Source organism: Aegilops tauschii, chromosome 3 (assembly GCF_002575655.3).
Source record: "Aegilops tauschii subsp. strangulata cultivar AL8/78 chromosome 3, Aet v6.0, whole genome shotgun sequence".
Taxonomy (NCBI): Eukaryota; Viridiplantae; Streptophyta; class Magnoliopsida; order Poales; family Poaceae; genus Aegilops; species Aegilops tauschii.
The window spans coordinates 533756016-533777386 of record NC_053037.3 but is presented as its reverse complement, the minus strand read 5'-3'; the positions used below and the strand labels follow the sequence as shown (position 1 = coordinate 533777386).

Genomic DNA, 21371 nt, shown 5'->3' with positions numbered 1-21371 from the left:
GAATAGATTGGAAGTTTTTCCGGAAAAAAAATACAGGATACAAGTCAAAAGGCTAACATAATCCCTTAGAGAGTATTAGACTGGCAAAGTACCTTACTTTGCTATACCTTCTCTCACAGATTGGTGGGATATCAGGATAATTCCTTCTCGAAAGTTGCTTCCATGTACCACAATTCAGTGTCATTCTGATTTGTTGTTTCCTTTTGAAAGAATGTACTGACCGAATTTTCAATGCAAGATACCAGTTGGTGGATAAGTTGTGTCAGCCGATTATTGATGAATCATGCCTCTGGGCTAGATGTCCTTGGGTGATTGCTGTGATGGCGAATGCAGAAGATCAAGGTTGAACCTTCCCTAAGCCTTGTCAATCAATTGGCTATGTGTGTGGTCTTATCCGCTGAAGACCGTCACTTGTGTTACAACACAACTTTTCTACTTATAAACTCGTTGCAGTTGATGGCGAGTTCACATGTGAGACCATACAAATAAACAATGCACTTCTACCACATGTGATACTAGCAACCTTTTAAAAGATATAATTAACAAATGTTACTATTGTGTGACATATTCCATCCCAGATAAACAAATACACTGTTACCCTAATATGAGCATAACACTCTTATAAAAAAACAAATTATAAATGCATAGGATTCCAATTCAAAATCATGGTCTTTATTTTAACTTCTCTACCCAATCAATTTTTCCAATTCTATAGCATAGAAGAAGGGAGAGAACACATAGAATTTTAACGTGGTCATAGACATCGTCCTCCTACCAAATCCACGATCTTGTGCATTAAAATTACTCATGTCCATTCGCCTATGTTTTAAAATTTAAAATGTTATCTCATTGTAAATCTTGCAAAGGACCTACAATAATCGCTTAAAAATCACCAGTGACTACAACATGACCTTTCGTTATATTTACGCTCCCTTTTTAGTCATAAACAATGCAATAGATGTAAGACATCATCATATTTTGATGATTTCCTAAGCTAGTAGTATCTCATCCGTTTTTATGGTTCCGTAGCAACGCACGTGTATTGTGCTTGTTAATTAGAATAGCGACACATAAGGCGGAAAATGCACAAGAGCTGCTCCACCCCCCTATGGGTTGAGTTGATCTTGTCCTCCATTTTGTGATCTTGGATACTTAAAAACTATGTGATAATAGAATGTTGCATACATCTATCGATGCAGGGCCCGGGGTTTCTACCCTCTTTTCGAAAGAAAGAAAATCTATTTTTGTGACACGTTAGCACAAATTGTCAAATCATTTACTACCTCTCTCTCAGTTTACAGAACGTGCGCGTACCCCTAGGTCGTCAATTTGACCATCCTAATACAAGTCATATATTACAAAAAATATACCAATATAAACTTCAGATGTTCTATTTTCAAACGATATAATTTTTGTGTTATATAGTTTATATTAGGGTGATAAAATTGGCAACCTAGGTATACGCGTAGGACTTGTAAACTGAAACGGAGGTAGTACTATAAGATACGATAAGTAAGCATCCCACCAGGCTTGGGAAGAAAACAGGACATCAAATATGGCTCGCGAATAGGATCTTGGCTTTATCTTCCAACAATAATTACAAGATGCTTGGAAATTTGGAGATATATACAAGATGCTTGGAAATTTGGCGAGGATGCTTGGAAATTTGGAGATATATACAAGATGCTTGGAAATTTGGCGAGGATGCTTGGAAATTTACATTCCTGACAAGCACGGAAACTAGGTTCGAATCACTAGATGCTTGACCAGATATAAAGTTTAGAGCATATATCCATCAGCTACCATACCAGGCACAAATGCTATGGCTCCCACCCTCGCCACGGCGCCTATAAAACCCTAACTTCCAAAGCCACATAGGCACACCAGCACAAAGCAACTAGCAAACCAAGCAAGCTAGCCGTAGTAGTAAGAGCAAGTAGGTAGGAGCACAAGCAAGCAAGCAGCCATGTCCATCGTCAAGCGTGCTTTGGGCTTCGGCGGCGGCTACGGCCAGAGCAAGCCGGTGATTAGCTACCACACCCAGAGCCCCGACTCCGTGACCACCGTCTTGACGGAGATCAGCCACATGAGCCTCAACGAGAAGCAGGCGGGGTACAACGGCGCCGCCGTGCAGAAGACGGCCTCCCTCACGGAGCTGTGCTCTGAGGATGCCGAGGTGCAGAAGCACGGCTACGGGCAGCAGGCGTACGGCAGCGACGTCGGAGGGTTCGACGCCCTCGTCCGTGACAACGCCGCGCAGAAGCACGGCGGCTTCGGCGAGCAGAAGGCGGCGTCGTACCAGCATGAGAGCGGCGCCGGAGGGTACAGCGCTCACCACCACGAAAGCTCCGTGCAGAAGCACGGTGGCTACGGTGCGCAGAAGGCGTCGTCGTACCAGCATGGAGGCTACGACGCCGTCAGCCACGACAGCGCGGGCGCCACGCAGAAGCATGGCTACGGTGAGCAGAAGGCTTACCATCATGGGGCTGAAGCCCACCATGACAGCTCGGCGCAGAAGCACGGCTACGGCGAGCAGAAGGCGTACGGTGGTCACCACCAGGACAGCAAGGTCCAGAAGAGCGGCTACGGCGGCGAGCATACGGCGTATCACCAGGACGGCAAGGTCCAGAAGCATGGCTACGGCGAGCAGAAGGCTTACGACGGCAAGGTCCAGAAGCACGGCTACGGCGAGCAGAACGCGTACGACAGCAAGGTCCAGAAGCACGGCTACGGCGAGCAGAACGCGTACGACAGCAAGGTCCAGAAGCATGGCTACGGCGAGCACAAGGCGTACGACAGCGCGGTCCAGAAGCACGGCTACGGCGAGCAGAAGCCGTACGAGCATGGGAGCGCCGCCTCCGCCCTCGACCACGACAGCTACGGCGCCGTGAAGAAGCACGGCTATGGCGGCGCCGGCGAGCAGAAGGCGTACGGCGCTGCAGCGGGAGGGTACGACGCCGTCCACCACGACAGCTCAGTGCAGAACTACGGCTACGGCGAGCAGAAGGCGTCGTACCAGCACGGGAGCGACGCCGGAGGGTACGGCGGTGCCCACCACGGCAGCGCGACGCAGAAGCACGGCTACGGCGGTGGGCAGAAGGCTTACGGGCACGGTGCTGATGCCGGAGGGTACGACGCTGCTTTCCAGTACGGCGGCGCGAAGCAGACGAAGCACGGCTATGGCGGCGGGCAGATGGGTTACCAGCATGGCGCTGAAGCCGGAGGGTACAACGCTTCCTACCACGGCGGCGCAGCGCAGAAGCACGGCGCCTATGGCGGGCAGAAGGCGTCGTACCAGCAAGGGTGCGCCGGCGGCGTCGGAGGGTACGACTCGCTTGTCCAGAACAAGCATGGGAGCTACGTCGGCGGGTACAATGCGTACCCGTCGCAGCAAGGGTGCGGCGGCGGTGACGTGGCAGGGTATGATGCTCTTGTCCAACGCCGGCAGATGCAGAAGCAGCAGCAGTACAACCAGGCCGGATACGAGAGCGACGAAGAGAGCGAGGAGGATAGCGACTGCGAAGAGGAGGAGGTGCTGGGCGGCGGATACGGCATGCATAAATACGCCGCCGGCAGCACCATGCCCGGCGGCACGCAGTACTACTCCGCGTACGAGCGCCGCCAGCAGCTCGGCGGCGGGAGCCAGTACGAGGCGTACGAGAGCTCCACCACCCAGGGGTACTCCGGCGGCGGCGGTGGCTACGGCGGCGGGTGGGCGCAGCCCAAGAAGCACAGCTACTACTGAACTCCTGCGTCCTTCCCACCTGCAACGACTACCAGCGTGATACAATCCTACCTGCAGTGATACTTATCAGCTCATGCTCCTGCATGTGTATGCATGCCAGTATATGGTGGACCTTTGCATTGCAAAAGTGTCTAAATAAGATGTACTTCTAACTCATATTCTGCATCCACCATAAGTGGCATCGGTACAATAATTTACTAGTGCACAAGTCTGATTATTAGCATGCGTCTCTCTCTGCAACATGCTCTTGATGGTCGTCGTGGTAAGTGGGTAACCCATGTACAGATCTGGCCCGGGAGCTTCAGCTATACTAGTAGGCAGCTGCTATTTTCATGAACAATACTGAGCACGTAAGGGCCAGGTTTCCTCAACAGAAACCTAATATGGTTCCTGTGCACCGTGTGATTTCGTCTAGACTGAAGTCGAATTTGGCGGCGTGATGCCTTGATCCAAGTAATACTTCTTCTCGGCATCGGCCAGCCTTGCCTGGAATATCCCCCACTCTTTTCTACACCGTCCTCTTACCTGTGGCGCGCACCAAACAAGTGGAGTATGACGGTAAGTGTAAATCCACATGCATAAATGGATTGTGTCGTGGCGTGGAGTTCAGAATTCGTGTACATAGAAATTCACACTGAAATGTGAATAATACATGATGAAATCAATTAGATTTAGCTTACCCCTTCCCATGGTGCTCTTCCATTCTCCGACTTGCCCTGCCAGGAAAGAATACTACAGGGTTAGGAAACAGGTGACGGCATAGAGTGATGGGTGAGATGAAACGGTGGCTATACCTGGTTGCCAAGTGATGGAACACCCTGATGAACAATCCACTGAGCATCAACAACTCCAATTTTCTCATGAGCCGGCTGTTTAATTAAAAAAAGAGTAAAATAGTTTCAGCTAAGTAGACATGCAGGGTTGGGAAAAGCATGTAAAGTGAAGAAACACATAACAGCTTCGTAAAGTTATTGTCCACATAATTGTGGGGGAGCTAGCCTTCTATGAAAATGTCATCAAATAGTTAATCATGCAGACTACCCCTCTGGATCAAAAGGATTTTGTAGGATTACAATCCATAGGTTTATTTTTCTTTCTATGCAGCTCCTTTTGGATCAAAGGAATAAAACCACCAAACTACCTATGCATTGCTTTCTACACTCCAATTCCACAGGGTCCCTAGCAATTTAAGCTAACCTAGACCTTTAAGAGGTTAACTTACATGTGCAGTGATCACTTTCAAGGAGCAACATGTATAATTGATATATTGATATAATTAGCAAAAAAAAAAATACCTCCACACATTTCCTAAGAGCAAAATCGAGACCCCATCCATGGATCAAGTCGTTCTGCAGAAAATAGTGAAGAAGTGTAAGCATACAGCTCCAAACAAGATGACTAACTAAGAGATCTAAATGACACCCCACCTGAATCATATGCCATACACAGCGCCATGCATCCCTAGAGAACACAGTTGCCATAATTTCTACAAATCTGCACATCAAATTGAATGTTAAAACAAATTTTGACAGATCAAGATAAATTAACAATAAACAATTTGGCCCCTACGCTGCACACGGTGGCAGATGGGGGTCGGAACACCAGCCTGGCCTCTCCTCAGTTACTCTGTATAAAGCAAATTGTCACATAAGGAACTGGTATAGGTGGGTGATGGTTAAGCATCAACAAGAATATATGTTCTATAACTCACTTGTGAACTTCTCGATCACCACGCCGCTTAGTCATTTGCCATGTCAGACCTCTATCAGGTTCCAAACCAGGTTGAGAGATCTCCAGCCCATGCTTCCTAACAAGCTTGATGTACCTGAAAAAAGAGTTGTATTGAAATTATCTGACTCAGAAGGAACACTAGGGTGACAAGCAAAGGAAACAAGGGTGTAGTGCTTACTCCTCTGCATTGAAATGTTGAACACCTAGATCCTCATCCCAGATAAATATGTAGTCATACCGGGCAACGACATCAGGATGTAAAAATCTCTTGGCATACCACCTAGGATAAATTATAAGGAAGCATCAAGCTTTGACGGTCAGAAGAATAGAAAGAATGCAAAAAACTTGATAAAACAATAACACGAACTTACCACTTAGTTTGCTTGCTAACACTCACATGGATGGCCCTTTTTGACCACTCAAATTCATCCCATTCAGTAGTCCGACCATCATAGTGGAACAACATAATTGTGAAGTTCTCCGAGAACTATATAGAAGACATGCATGAATATCAAAATCAATCATTACTATTTTATATGTGAACAAATTGAGCAATTCACTGCAATGCAACATCAGTTTTACCAAATCAGTACCAGAATATATATTATCCAGTGCATTCTGTTTAAGCATGCTACATGTCTAATTAATCACCTTTTTGACTGCTGCATCAATATTTGCCTTTTGCGCGATTCCAACAGTAAATGTAACAAGGTACTTTGGCTGGATAGTAAGATCCTGATGGTACATTTCAGATCATAGATCAAAAAAGGGTATTAAAAACATCAGCAAGAGATTTAAAGGCATCATTTGCTACTGAGCAAGTGAAACAACAACTAACCTCACTAGGTTCACCCCACAATCTTCGCGGATAGAGGTCTGTTTCAGATACGACAATACCTGGTGGGAGCCTTTCAGCACCTTTAGGGTTTGAGGTAACATAAATCTGAACAAAAAATAGTTATTAAAAATAAAATAAAACCAGCTTTATCTATGAGAAGCAGCCATCTATGCGGCAAGTTATGTCCTATACTTCAATAAAAGAGGTTACCCAAGTCCAACTAGGAATGAGAATAGTTAGAGGAACCACATGTCTTTTTTATCTAAGGAGAGTGAGGACCTCGATCAAATACCAGTGATAATCGAGGATCGAAAATTAAGTCATCAACTTACACACTTCCACAAAGAATGCATTACATCGTTTTAACACGGGCAGAAACAATTTTACATCCTACATGTAATCCCAGAATTTGAAATTCACGTACTAAACATGAGAAATACAGGAGCAATTCAAGTAATGGGCCAATAATACGATCGCCCAAAATTAACTAAAACAATGTACGATCCAAACAAAACAGGATATAAGTAAGAAGAAAGCTAACACAGATTGCATTGAACAAATACAGGACACAAGTCAAAAAGCTAACAAAATCCCTTAAAAAGTGCTAGCCAGGCAAAGTACCTTAGGAATTTCATCAGACTTGGAATCAGAATTGTTCTTCTTGTGACTGTTTGCAGATGTCCATGCATGGTTCAACAATGTTTGGGTTGTGATTCCGGAGTTTCTATCTTCAATATAGGAAACAATACTGGAAGGGAAATGAAGCTGCGAAATGCAGATAGTAAAGATTATTGTCTAAAGTATGTGGCATAAGAGAACAAGAGATGCAAATGATCCAATTTACCTTGGTTATATTGACTGTAGGGAAGGATATCCCAAACAAGTAGCCTAGCATAATACCGATAACTGCTGAGAATACAAGCCTCATGCCTTCATTTGATCTTGGCATGCTGCTGCTGATGAAGATTGGCAAAGAAATTATTATGCATTCCATTGAGGAGCACAGAATAAAATATTAGAAGACACTAGGCATGAGTCCTGTCCATGAAGTAGATGCACTGAACATACCTCCGGCCTAGAATGCCGGGCTTTGCCATGGGGGCTGTCAGTATCTTCTGGCCGCGATGGAACTTGTTAGCAGAACGGTTTCCGCACCGCTGAAGAACTTGTAGCTGTGAATGCAAAAGCGAGGAAAGAATGATAAATCAGAGCTGCTTGCAAGTCATCAAACGATTCAGAAATGAGAAAACAATGCCCCTGAATCCCCGATGGATAAACTGAGAAGCAAAAGGGGGTGCTGATTAGGCTGGTTACATCTAAAATGCTGAATCCCCGTTACCAACTTGAAGAAGTTTCGCAATGAATGAGCAAGACTAATTCGAACACCCCAAATAAGACAGACTTCTAGAACTACCGGTGTACGTAGCTTTCTTAGTAGTAATCACGACTCCCAAGTCAGCATTGCTTCCTAAACTTCCACAAGCAACAATTAAGGCTACAACAGTGCTGACAAGTACACACGCAGGCACCTAGAAGAAATTCTCAGCCGGCTGACCCAGAATTTCCGCGGCGGTTGTTGAAATCTTAGGCCGGAAGCAAGATCCGCGTGAGGAGCAGAGCACGGGCACGCAACACAGATCGACAGAGCGTCCGAGCGGCGCAGCAGAATTCGCAGCGGAAACTGAAGGAACTAGGGGAGCAGTTAGGAAATCGGAGGCAGTTCGGGGCAGCCAGATCCCCCAAACTGGGGGAAAGGCAGTTTGAACTGGCCTTAACATCTGCGCGCGTGCGTGCGTGGGTGCGGCGCACGGCCCGAGACGGTGCTTACCAAATCCGCCGACGGCGGCTCGTGTCCTCGCGGATCGGGGCGGCCGTGCCAGCGATCCGGCGGCGGCGGCGGCGGCGGCAGCAGCCCTGCAGGCAGGGCTCACGAGCCCGGGAGTCCGCCTCCCTCGGGGGTCCGGCGAGGGCGTCGCCGACCTGCACGTTACCCGCGGGCGGTTGGCGGCGGCGGGGAGGGAGTCCCCGGCGTGAAGTCGGCGCGGTGGCGGGGGTAGGGGAGGTGGCAGCGAAGGCCGACAGGACAAACCCTTCTTCGCTGTGACTGAGTCCCCCCTCGGCCCCTCCCTGGTAGTACTAGTCGTGGTAGAGGTGGTACAACGGCAGGTGGGGTAGAATATTACGCCAACATTTGATATTACGCGGCTACGACGAGTCTACCAGGACGGTGGTGGCGGAATTTGGGGCTTGCGTCGTGAGCATCGGCCATGACTCATGACAGTGGTTGAGTAGAATACTCGCAGCTGTATCTGGTTGTCCTACACATGGCAATCATTCAGGCCCGGGCCGGGATTAAACTGCGCCACCGTCTCGTTGGGATAAACTAATCCGGGTTAACATGCCGCCGTCTCGTTGCCTCTGCGCCTCCAGCAACGGAGCTGGCCATCGCTCGCCTGCTCTGGCTCTGACCTTGCATGTTTTTGTCCTGCTGGACAAAACTATTGAGATGCGCCTAAAACATATTTGAGTTAGTCCAATTTCGTACCAGGATAAAAATCAATTGACGGGGAATCCGCCCACGCGTGATGATGGAGGAGGAGGCGTTACTTACTTTCATGGGGGCCTCGTGGGGATGGGAAGATCGGTGGAGGGAGGGCGAGGTGATTGGGGGGAAATGGATGGAACTGACAGGCCAGGGGATTCCATTTGTGAGCACGGAATTGATATCGAAAGATTTTTGCATCAAGCAAAGGTAACCCTGCCATTTTATATATGGGCAATGCTACGCGTTGGCCGGCGAATATTTTTAAAAGATCAACCGTCTAGCGAGCCGTTGGATTCATTGTGCCCGAAGAAAGGCATTGCACAAAATATTCTCTATGGACTTGGTTAATTTTTATAAGATTTGATTTTTGGAAGAAATCTAAAGGCATCGTAATTTGGAATGGAGAGATTATTTCCTTCCTTATATGTTCTGCTTTCTTTAATTCTGTCATTACAACTCTCCTTTTGTGTTCCACGCGTGACCTACTTTGTCTCCTTTGCCTCCAAGCAAGATTATTTCATCGGTAATGCTATCTAGGGAACGTTCCCTGGGGATGAAATCCTCACAAACGCCCCAGAACCGTCGGATCTAATCGGGATCAGACGGTCGCAATTCTACAACAACTTCCTAGATTTAAACGAACTGTCATGGCAGTTTTAAAAATTGCCACCCCCAATGATGAAACTGCCCACCGAGCCATTTGCAAAATGCCATCCTGACTGGTGAACTGTAGCTGGCTCTTGGTGTCCTATTTCATTTCTTATCTTTCCCCTTGGTTCTAATTCGGTTATGATTTCATTTACTTTGTGCCTCCTCGCGTGACCTGCATTGTCCCCTTTGCCTCAGAATTAAATGAGAGGGCTTTGAGAAATTGTTGCCCTGATCAGAACCCAATTTCAATTGAAGACCTCAATTGAATGTGAGCTTTTTAAAACTAGAGAGCATAGTGTTATGGAGAATTAAATTAACTGACGTGAGTATTAATCTTGAGTTCGAGGCTAAGGAGGATTGGCCCCCTTCTTTGCTTAGAGCTCTAATTGCCTGATGTTGCTTGCGGCGCACGTTTTCATGGTAAAATTGTTTTCATTGCATCAAAATAGTATATTGTGCTCTTTGTTACTCCCTTCGTTCCAAAATAGATGACCCAACTTTGTACTAACTTTGTACTAAGGTTAGTACAAAGTTGAATCATCTATTTTGGAACGGAGGGAGTACATGTGAACAAAACTACTCCCTTTGTCCTAAAATAAGTGTCTCAACAGTAGTACAAATTTGCACTAAAATTAGTGCAGAGTTGAGACACTTATTTTGGGACGAAGGAGGTGTTATTTATTGCCCATTGTTTTCCCTTTTGTTTCACATTGCTTGCCATTTTTTCTCTACCAGCTTTGAGCGTGATCGAAGGAAGCAAAGACAAACAGAAGCGTGCAACAGTGTCTGAAGACATCGTGCACTTTTCTAATAAAAGTCATTTTCTTACCACTGTCATGCTGGGCTGAATGTATGGAGGTTTAAATAGCCACAACTAGAAAATTGGATATTTTATCATGTATTTATCTGTAGTTAAGCACATTTAAGACAGTAAAACTCAGCCCACGCTTCCAGTGATTTCGGCCGTTGGATTTCGCGTTTGAACAGTATCTAGCCTTCAGATCTTTGTTTGAGCACCGATTTACCGCAACTGGGCTGCCTAATGGGCCACTATTCTGGGGACTTTTTCAAAGGCCTGTCATTGAGTGGGCTTATTGGCCCATTTATCTATCTAACTCATGAAGCTACTACACAGAGATCTTTGCTTCATTGGCCCATTTATCATCTGCGAATCTGATTTCGGTGGCCTGTAGTCAACGTTATGGCCCCCACGGTAGATTTTTGCCATTACATGATTGGTGTTCATATTGTTGGCTTCTGCCTCGGTTCATTGTTCAGTTCAGAAATATGGCTTTGGTTCGAATGTTCTTCTGACTGCATGTCTTTCTCGCAGGAATACCAGAGGCCAGCCACTATTTCCTTCGGTTGCAGCATCCCTTCACGAGGTTCATTCATGGCTCCTGCATAGATTAGCATCTTTCATGGAGATTCATTCTGCCCCTTCCTTTCATGTGTGCATCAAGTACATTTATGCCCTTCTCTCCATATTTTGTTGTTTCTAGCCCAATATATTACAACTTAATACTTCCTCCGTTCCCAAATATTTGTCTTTCTAGGCATTTCAAATGGACATAACATACAGATGCATGTAGACATATTGTAGAGTGTAGATTCACTCATTTTGCTCCATATGTAGTCATTTGTTGAAATCTTTAGAAAGACAAATATTTAGGAACGGAGGGAGTATAATACTAAAGGACAAACTATGTTGGTCCGGTACACCGAACCTATTAGAGCAACAAAACCAAGGAAAAAACTTGTAGAGGACTGCAAAGCTTGCACACGTATTTTGGTTGGATTCCATTGCTGGTCTTTTTACAATGGATTCAGGGCATGCAAGTGCATATGGAATGACAAAAATGGTACTCCCATAATGTATGCGTTCAAATCATATACTACCTCTTCGCAATGTAACAATCTGCTTCATGATTATTTTTTCCAGGAGACATCACTGAACTCAGACGCTCATTATCTCTGCTGACATGAAGTGACACCTTTCAAGAACACGGTACATGTGGAAATGAAACAAATAGCAGGAATTAGGTCTTGGGAAAAGTCTCTATTAATGGCAGCCATACTTTTGAAAAACATTGTTGCATGTACTCCATCCATTCCAAAATAAGTGTCTCAACTTTATACTAACTTTAGTACAAAGTTGTACTAAAGTTAAGACACTTACTTTAGGACGGAGAGTATTAAGCTAAAAAGAAAAGATATATGTCTTGTTTGTTGTATTACCCGTTAACATGATGTATCAGGGGTTACTTTTCACAATCAGCGTTGTTGCCTTCTTCAGTCATACAGTTTGGGTATATGTTGTCACTTCTTGGCTAAGATGTACAGCCTCCGTATGAAAATATAAGGCATTTTATTTAGGCTAAACTAACCTAAAAAACGTCTTATATTTTGGTATGGAGGGAGTATTTTACAGGTTTGAGAAATCATTATCCGATATTTGATGCCATCAACTCCAATTGTGGTGCCTTGATTAAAAGTAATACTTTTCATTTAGTTTATTAAGTTTCATCCTAAAACAACCCAAATATTATTAATGAAAGTTAATCGATCAAGACTTACAGTCTATATGCCTTGCTTATTTCTTTGTTGCTCATTCACCATCAACCTGCTATGAAGAAATGGTCTGATTGTCCTAATCCGGAAGAAATAAACTCAAGAGCAAGGTTTTGGAATGATGTTATGTAGCCGTCTCCAGATTCAAAACTGGCTAATTGAGGATTTTGCAGACTACCCAAGATATATAAAGCAGTGGTACTTCAATATGTGTGTCCTTTGTACCCAAGGCCATATACTCCCTCCCTTTTGGTTTAAAGTGATCAATTCAAAAATTTCACCAACGAACGTAGATTGTGAGTGGTATAATAATTTTTGTAGCTTACAAAATTTACGCAATTAATGTGCTTGTTTTACTCAAAAAATTATGTTTATCAATGCATTAATTGCGACGCATGCATGTGTGACCACTAAATGACCAAGAACTTTCGCGTGCATTGGTGAGTTTTCTCTTAATACTTGCCTGCAACGATTTAATCCAAGTCGAATCAGAACATATGATGAAGAGTAATAGAAATGACACTTACAAAATGGAAAAAAAAAATGAGATAGACCCTCTATACCGGAAGAGATGGAGTATTAAGTATCACATGTCTTTACAAACACACCATTATAGAAAAAAATACATTAAAATTTTGGTTGGTGCCAAAGTATTCTTCTTCCTGCTTCCACCGTTGGCGCGTCTTGACCATAGCCCGATGCCCCCTCTGGGCTTCCGCCTCAATGAAGCAAACTTGTTTAAACCCAGGAATTTGTAGAAGCAGTGCCTCGGAAGTTTTCGTTGCAGACCAGGAGATGCCATCGGCCGCAAACTGCGAAGCAAATCGCCTCTTGGAGAAGAAAATGCTGACAAGGGACTGTACAAACTCTAAAGACCACGAAAATCGGTCGAATCCCAGAGAAGAAGACATAGAATTGATCATGACTACCGAAATACAAATTGTTTGCTCATGTTTAGAACATAACAGTTTCATTTTGCAGTGTTCCATCCTCCGCGATGCAATCGGGTTCACTAGAGAAGGATCAAACATGATTCAAGAGAAGGAGGTAACCAGACGAGTACAAACTTAAGAATTGGTTTGGTTTTTTTTGTAAGATTGCTCTGGTGAGCGCTCGTTAGGTATAAATAGCACAACATGTGTCTCTCGTGGTCGCAACTCACCTATATCTTTCCACTGTGCAATGAAAAATGTAAGACTGGGGTGATGCAACAAGAGAACATGTCGAGTGGCGCTGTTGAGTTGACCTCGCCACTTCTGATTAGTTGAGCGGGTCTACAAAAACATTATTAGTGAGCTTAAGGGGCTACTCGTGAGACATTTGTTCGCATTGTTAAGCTACTAGTTAGTTTAACAGACTAAAAATAAATATTATCTCAGTTCATTAACAAATGAGCACGAGCTGAACGAGCCTATCAAACGACCGCTCGTTAAGCTCGTGGAGCTTCGAACTTTACATCCGCCGCTATGCGGAGCAAATTGCTGACACGGCTAAAACCTCTCCGTCGTCCATCTCCACGCCTATAAAAAGCATGCCAGGCAGCAGCAGTATGTGCAGTGCAATCAGATAACACGAGCTAGCCCTACTCCGGTTCGTTCTTGTTGCCTTGCTATTCCCATGGAGAAGCTGGTCTCCTCAGCCCCGTCCCACGAACTGCTCGTCCCGCCGCCGGCCGTCTCTCTTCCCGTCATCGACCTCTCCCTCGGCCGTGACGAGGTCCGCCGTGCCGTCCTTGACACCGGCAAGGAGCTCGGTTTCTTCCAGGTCAGACCAATTTAACCACATCACACCAAGCATCTTGTCTTGATTAATTTGTCACCGGTATTTTGTTACGTATGTACGAGTAGGCGTCTAGTGGTAGCAAAGATCAGTATATTTATTACTCCTCTGTAAAGAAATATAAGAACGTTTAGATCATTATGAAGGAAGTACTTGTAAGCATGCGCATATGCGTGCAGGTGGTCAACCACGGCGTCCCTGAGCATGCGATGCGGGACATGGAGGCGGTGTGCGAGGAGTTCTTCCGCCTGCCGGCGCCGGTCGTGGCACCCTTCTACTCAGACGACAGACGCAAGCCCAACCGGCTCTTCTCCGGTAGCACCTTTGAGACCGGCGGCGACAAGTACTGGATGGCTGCCTCCGCCTCACTTGCACCTTCCCCGCAGGAGACAGCAAGAATCACTGGCCCGACAAACCCGAAGGATTCCGGTAGTATAAAGCTCTCTCATATCATAACTCGACACATCTAGTTTTTGTCTATGTGGCACATAATAACTAATGAAGAGAGTTGATGAAACCATCTCTTATCATCATTCCATGCGATAAATCCATCATATGCATACATGTGTGTTGTATAGGTAATCTTAATTTATTCCTTGTGATTTCGCTTGGTTATAGGGAGGTTGTCGAGAAGTTCATCGTGCTCACAAGAGGCATGGGAATGGGTCTCCTGCGGCTTCTCTGCGAGGGCTTGGGGCTCCGCCCCAACTACTTCGAGGGGCCCCTCGGTGGTAGTGAAACCATCATTGGCCTTAACCACTACCCGTCATGCTCAAACCTGGATCCGAGACTCGGCCTTGGGCTGCCGCCACACTGCGACCGGAACCTCATCACGCTCCTCCTACCCGGTGTCGTCCCTGGCCTGCAGGTCTCATACAAGGGCGATTGGATTACCGTTGAGCCCGTGCCAAACGCCTTTGTCGTCAACTTAGGCCTGCAACTTGAGTTAATACATCATTTCTCAACAGAGCAAGTTGTTCGTTCAAGTATCGGCGGATCGAATCATCACTATATATGTTGGTTCGCTCTTGCAGGTTGTGACCAACGGGGTTCTCAAGAGCATAGAGCACCGGGTGATGACCAACCCGGTGATGCCACGAATGTCGGTGGGGGTTTTCATCCAGCCTGACGCAGACTGCCTTGTCGGCCCAGCGGAGGAGTTCATCAGCGAAGGAAACCCCAGACGCTACCGCACCCTCACCTTCGGCGAGTTCATGCGCATCCATAATGTTATAAAGTTGGGCTCATCACTCAATCTCACAACCGATCTCAGCATCTCTCAACAAACGCTAGACAAAAATATATGAAACACCACGGACGATAGGCCTTTACTATGGGGTTTATGATTGTCATCGTTTGTTTGCCAAATCCTTCAACACTCAGTCACATCAAGCTACCTACCCGATGTTGATTTACTAGTATACATGTACGTTTGGTGATACTAGTAATCTTACACGTGGCATGTGCATCTTGATGTCGTAAAAGTGTTTGCGTAAGAAATTTATTGTGCATTTTTATTGACCATAGTGCAATTTTAGAAAATCATCGAGAACCTTTCTTGGATAAGAAAATAAAAAATTGAACAACACATATTCTACATTTGATAACCTAAAAGGATTAACACATATATAGTAACCTAACTGTTGTATGAGTACGGTGAGTAGTCGTAGTTGCTCCATTTCAAGAACATGACGCCTTACATAACTTGATGTGGGTGCTTGCAACTGCCCAAACTCACTTCTAGGCCACCGATAGAATGATCTAGCCGGACCAGATAAAAAGTTAGTGGCACTTTCACACATGTACAGATGATGACGAGACCGGTGTGTGTAAGACGAAAGGATGTCTAACGACATTATAGGCTAGGGTCTCACCTTATCTTGAAAGACAGAAAGAATAGGCCTTCACCATACATTGATCAAACAGATTGTTTAGCAACCAACAATAACACCACTTTTCATTAATAAGAATAGTATGATTACCAATGACAGAAGGTGTTTCTATTTTGGGAAAACATGTGAAAACCACCAAAAGAGAATGTCCTTATCATATGCATTCACGCAATCTACTTATTAGGGAGTATAAGGTGGTGCTATCTTATACCTAGAATATATAGGGGTACAGCTGGCCGCACGTTGATCGCCAAACGGCGGGCGACAAGAAATGACAATCGGTTAGGAAACCAGTTGATTTTTTTTATGAAACATAATTTTAAATCATGTTGATTGATAGTGAAGGGAAAATAGAGTCTGCACACAGAATGCATTTAGATATATAGAGAGAAATTATTATTTTTTGTTACTGACCAACAGAATAACTCTTGAATGATGACAGCATAGCTCCAAAAAACAGGACCAAGAAATGTAGATGAGGGTGTTGCTTGCTCTGTTTTGCAAGCAGAATTGATGGGCAGATCATGGGAAGTGGCATGGGCGGGGGCGATGAAGACGGATGTCATCGGATCCAGCTGGGCACAAAAGGGGTGACACTGGGAGGGTCGGGGAGGCGCGGTGGGAGGGAGGTGCTGATCTGGGAGGGCGGGGGCGCGCTGGACGGGGGCGGATGAACGTATAACAATTCTAGTATATTTTTATGATCTGCTATATGTGAATTTATTTGTGGTGTCGATCATGATCAACTTAAAACAAAGCAATATTTCTCCTGCCTGCTATATGGACTTTTTTTCTCTTGCGTGCATATATATGAAGCATGATTCTGATGTGTGTATATATATGATCTATTAAAAGGGCATGATCTGCTAGATGTGAACTATGGAGTAGCAACGACACTTACATTGTCGATATTGAAATTCGTTTTTAGCATGATGCAACCGCTGGATAGATGATACTTATTAGAACGCGACAGATGAAAAGTAGATAGAACTAGAAGGCACTATTTCTCACTTTTTGATTGTTAATTGACATGGAAATAGCTTTCATCATTGCTAAAGATCTGAGGTGAGAATCACAAGTGGCAGGGATGGAGCTAGGGAGGTGGATGGCGGTTGATAGGCCCAGTATCGACACAGTGGGCAGGTGATACGTCTCCAACGTATCTATAATTTATGAAGTATTCATGCTATTATATTATCCATCTTGGATGTTTAATGGGCTTTACTATGCACTTTTATATTATTTTTGGGACTAACTTATTAACCCAGAGCCCAGTGCCAGTTTCTGTTTTTCTCCTTGTTTCAGAGTTTCGCAGAAAAGGAATATCAAACGGAGTCCAAACGGAATGAAACCTTCGGAAGAGTTATTTTTGGAACGGAAGCAATCCACAAGACTTGGAGTGTACGTAAGGGAAGCAACGAGGAAGGCACGAGGCAGGGGGCGCGCCCTCCACCCTCGTGGGCTCCTCGTGGCTTCCCTGGCCGACTTCTTTCGCCTATATATATCCATATACCCTAAAACCATCGGGGAACACAATAGATCAGGAGTTCCGCCGCCGCAAGCCTCTGTAGCCACCAAAAACCAATCGGGACCCTGTTCCGGCACCCTGCCGGAGGGGGGAACCCTCACCGGTGGCCATCTTCATCATCCCGGCGATCTCCATGACAAGGAGGGAGTAGTTCACCCTCGGGGCTGAGGGTATGTACCAGTAGCTATGTGTTTGATATCTCTCTCTCCTGTTCTTGAGGTGGTACGATCTTGATGTATCGCGAGCTTTGCTATTATAGTTGGATCTTATGATGTTTCTCCCCCCTCTACTCTCTTGTAATGGATTGAGTTTTCCCTTTGAAGTTATCTTATCGGATTGAGTCTTTAAGGATTTGAGAACACTTGATGTATGTCTTGCATGTGCGTATCTGTGGTGACAATGGGATATCACGTGATCCACTTGATGTATGTTTTGGTGATCAACTTGCCGGTTCCGCCCATGAACCTATGCATAGGGGTTGGCACACGTTTTCGTCTTGACTCTCCGGTAGAAACTTTGGGGCACTCTTTGAAGTACTTTGTGTTGGTTTGAATAGATGAATCCGAGATTGTGTGATGCATATCGTATAATCATACCCACGGATACTTGAGGTGACATCGGAGTATCTAGGTGACATTAGGGTTTTGGTTGATTTGTGTCTTAAGGTGTTATTCTAGTACGAACTCTATGATAGATCGAACGGAAAGAATAGCTTCGTGTTATTTTACTACGGACTCTTGAATAGATCGATCAGAAAGGATAACTTTGAGGTGGTTTCGTACCCTACCATAATCTCTTTGTTTGTTCTCCGCTATTAGTGACTTTGGAGTGACTCTTTGTTGCATGTTGAGGGATATTTATATGATCCAATTATGTTATTATTGTTGAGAGAACTTGCACTAGTGAAAGTATTAACCCTAGGCCTTATTTCCTAGCATTGCAATACCATCTACGCTCACTTTTTTCATTAGTTACCTTGCTGTTTTTATATTTTCAGATTACAAAAACCTATATCTACCATCCATATTGCACTTGTATCACCATCTCTTCGCCGAACTAGTGCACCTATACAATTTACCATTGTATTGGGTGTGTTGGGGACACAAGAGACTCTTTGTTATTTGGTTGCAGGGTTGCTTGAGAGAGACCATCTTCAACCTACGCCTCCCACGGATTGATAAACCTTAGTTCATCCACTTGAGGAAAATTTGCTACTGTCCTACAAACCTCTGCACTTGGAGGCCCAAGAACGTCTACAAGAAGAAGGTTGTGTAGTAGACATCAAGCTCTTTTCTGGCGCCGTTGCCGGGGAGGCTAGGTAAGTGGCACTCACACCCCGTCAACTAAGCTCTTTTCTGGCGTCGTTGCCGGGGAGGTGAGTGCTTGAAGGTATATCTTTAGATCTTGCAATCAAATCTTTTAGTTTCTTGTTTTATCACTAGTTTAGTCTATAAAAGAAAACTATAAACAAAATGGAATTGAGGGTGCCTCATATGCTTCATCTTTTTACTGTCTTCCGTGAAAATAAGGATTCCGATAATTGTGCTCAATTGCTAGAGGAAGAATTCATTAAAATGTTTGGCACTAAATCTTTGAATGATGAGCATGATTGCAATGTTGTTAGTATGAATTCCTTGAATATCCATGATGCCAACGATATGCAAGCCACAAGCTTGGGGAAGCTATGTTTGATGAAGATGATATGTTTTGTCCCCCAAGTTTTGATGAGCAAATTTATTGTGATGAAAGCATGCCTCCTATTTATGATGATTATTGTGATGACATGTATGCTATAAAGATTAATGATAACCATGAAATTTATCATCATGATTTTAATTTTCAATTGGATTATGCCTCACATGATAGTTATTTTGTTGAGTTTGCTCCCACTACTATTCATGAGAAGAAATTTGCTTATGTGGAGAGTAGTAAAATTTCTATGCAAGTAGATCATGAAAAGAATGCTTTATGTGCTGGTTATATGGTTGAATTCATTCATGATGCTACTGAAAATTATTATGAGAGAGGATCATATGCTTCTACATATTGCAATAATATCAAGTTTCCTCTCTATGTGTTAAAAGTTTTGAAGTTATGCTTGTTTTTCCTTCCTATGCTAGTTGATTATTGTTCCCATAAGTTGTTTGCTCAAAAAATCCCTATGCATAGGAAGTGGGTTAGACTTAAATGTGCTAGTCATATTCTTCATGATGCTCTCTTTGTGTTTCAATTCTTATCTTTTATGTGAGCATCATTGAAATCATCATGCCTAGCTAGGGGCGTTAAACGTTAACGCTTGTTGGGAGGCAACCCAATCTTATTTTTGTTCTTTGCTTTTGCTCCTGTTTAGTAATAAATAAATCATCTAGCCTCTGGTTAGATGTGGTTTTATGTTTTAATTAGTGTTTGTGCCAAGTAGAACCTTTGGGAAGACTTGGGTGAAGTCTTTATGATCATGCTGTAAAAAACAGAAACTTTAGCGCTCACGAGATTAGCTAAAACTTTTTACTCAAGAGTGATATTTAGTTGATTCTTTTTGCAGATGATTACTAGACAAATTCCTCAGGCCCACCAATTTATTTTAGAATTTTTGGAGTTCCAAGTATACGTTTGATACAGATTATTATAGACTGTTATGTTTTTGACAGATTCTGTTTTCATTGTGTTGTTTGCTTATTTTGATGAATCTATGAGTAGTATCGGAGGGTATGAACCATAGAGAAGTTGGAATACAGTAGATATTACACCAATATGAATTTAGAATGAGTTCACAACAGTACCTAAGTGGTGGTTTTATTTTCTTATACTAACGGAGCTTACGAGTTTTCTGTTGAGTTTTGTGTTGTGAAGTTTTCAAGTTTTGGGTAAATATTCGATGGACTATGGAATAAGGAGTGGCAAGAGCCTAAGCTTGGGGATGCCCAAGGCACCCCAAGGTAATATTCAAGGACAACCAAGAGCCTAAGCTTGGGGATGCCCCGGATGGCATCCCCTCTTTCGTCTTCGTTCATCGGTAACTTTACTTGGAGCTATATTTTTATTCACCACATGATATGTGTTTTGCTTGGAGCGTCGTTTTATTTTCTTTAGCTTTGCTTGCTGTTTGAATAGAATACCAAGATCTGGAATTCTTAAATGAGAGAGAGTCCTCACATAGCTACATAATTATTTAACTCCTCATTGATCTTCACTTATATCTTTTTGGAGTAGTTTGTCATTTACTCACGTGCTTCACTTATATATCCCATGAGTAAATGGTTGAATGAATTGAATATCATAAATCTGAAATTATACATGTTTCATATGCTTATCCCACGGGGAGTAATGACTTTACATATAAGAAGTAGAGGTGGTAAATTTATTGAAGGTTACCAAACATTGTATTGGTCACTTGAACAATTCGTGAAAGAATATTGAAGGAAGAGAGATTTCACATATAAATATACTATCTTGGACATCTTCTATGATTGTGAGCCCCATTAATTATTTTCAAACCTGAGCAAATTAGTTGAAGTTGGACAAGGAAGACAACATAATGAGTTATGCTTGGGTATATTTGTATAGAAGTTATATTGTTATGGATCCTCTAACATGTGGTGCTTGCTATTTAGAATCCTTTACTAGCCAAAATATCTGTACTAAGCGGGAATACTGCTTGTGCATCCAAAATCCTTGAACCAAGTTTCTTCCATGAGTGTCCACCATATCTACCTATATGTGGTATTTACCTGCCGTTCCAAGTAAATTTGCATGTGCCAAACTCTAAACCTTCAAATAATAATCTGTTTTGTATGCCCGCATCGCTCAAATAGCGACTAGCAGGGGCTGTCAGTATCTTCCATGCTAGGTGGGTTATTCTCACGATGAGTGAACTTCGCTCATCATTCACGAGAAAATGGCTGGTAACTGGGATGCCCAGTCCTATGATCAAAAGATCAAAAACAAATTCGCAAATAATTTAAACAAAACTCCCCCAGGAATGTTGATAGTTGGACGGCACCCATTGTTTCGGACAAGCCGTGGAATGTGAATGTTGGTGGAGGGGGAGTAAAAACTTTACCTTTCTGCGTGGGAACCGCCTATAATGTAAG

At 43.9% G+C, this 21371-nt stretch overlaps 2 protein-coding genes and 1 pseudogene across 5 annotated transcripts; 2 read left to right on the top strand and 1 right to left on the bottom strand.

Annotated features, from left to right (window-relative positions):
- Positions 1 to 1966: 1966 nt before the first annotated feature.
- On the top strand, positions 1967 to 3966 carry LOC109740786 (uncharacterized). The gene has a single exon (XM_020299835.4). It carries the CDS (start codon positions 1967 to 1969, stop codon positions 3743 to 3745), a length of 1779 nt encoding a protein of 592 aa, XP_020155424.1. The 3' UTR covers positions 3746 to 3966.
- Positions 3878 to 8681, bottom strand: LOC109740787 (uncharacterized). Of its 4 annotated transcripts, none has more exons than XM_020299839.4 (15): positions 8143 to 8681; positions 7383 to 7486; positions 7159 to 7267; positions 6936 to 7079; positions 6315 to 6419; positions 6128 to 6211; positions 5848 to 5963; positions 5655 to 5756; positions 5457 to 5570; positions 5315 to 5371; positions 5173 to 5239; positions 5041 to 5094; positions 4540 to 4614; positions 4426 to 4461; positions 3878 to 4270 (listed from the first exon to the last, which is right to left on the bottom strand). In XM_020299839.4, the coding sequence occupies exons 2-15, from the start codon at positions 7409 to 7411 to the stop codon at positions 4157 to 4159; spliced, it is 1206 nt and encodes a 401-aa protein (XP_020155428.1). In that variant the 5' UTR covers positions 7412 to 7486; positions 8143 to 8681; the 3' UTR covers positions 3878 to 4156. The 4 variants fall into 4 exon arrangements, with proteins under 4 accessions (XP_020155428.1, XP_020155427.1, XP_020155425.1 ...); XM_020299838.4 differs by having other exon boundaries at positions 7159 to 7270; positions 8143 to 8526; XM_020299836.4 differs by having other exon boundaries at positions 5041 to 5239; positions 7159 to 7270; positions 8143 to 8475.
- Positions 8682 to 14039: 5358 nt separating this feature from the next.
- On the top strand, positions 14040 to 15433 carry LOC109740777 (2'-deoxymugineic-acid 2'-dioxygenase-like; annotated as a pseudogene).
- Positions 15434 to 21371: the final 5938 nt, after the last annotated feature.

Bases quoted from the DNA above. Each gene is read 5' to 3' on its own strand.
- LOC109740786 (XM_020299835.4), top strand. From the start codon at position 1,967: ATGTCCATCGTCAAGCGTGCTTTGGGCTTCGGCGGCGGCTACGGCCAG.
- LOC109740787 (XM_020299836.4), bottom strand. From the start codon at position 7,411: ATGGCAAAGCCCGGCATTCTAGGCCGGAG. The intron at 7,271-7,382 runs GTATGTTCAGTG...AATCTTCATCAG, and splicing joins CCCGGCATTCTAGGCCGGAG to CAGCAGCATGCCAAGATCAA. The intron at 6,420-6,935 runs GTACTTTGCCTG...TTTTTTGTTCAG, and splicing joins AGTCTGATGAAATTCCTAAG to ATTTATGTTACCTCAAACCC.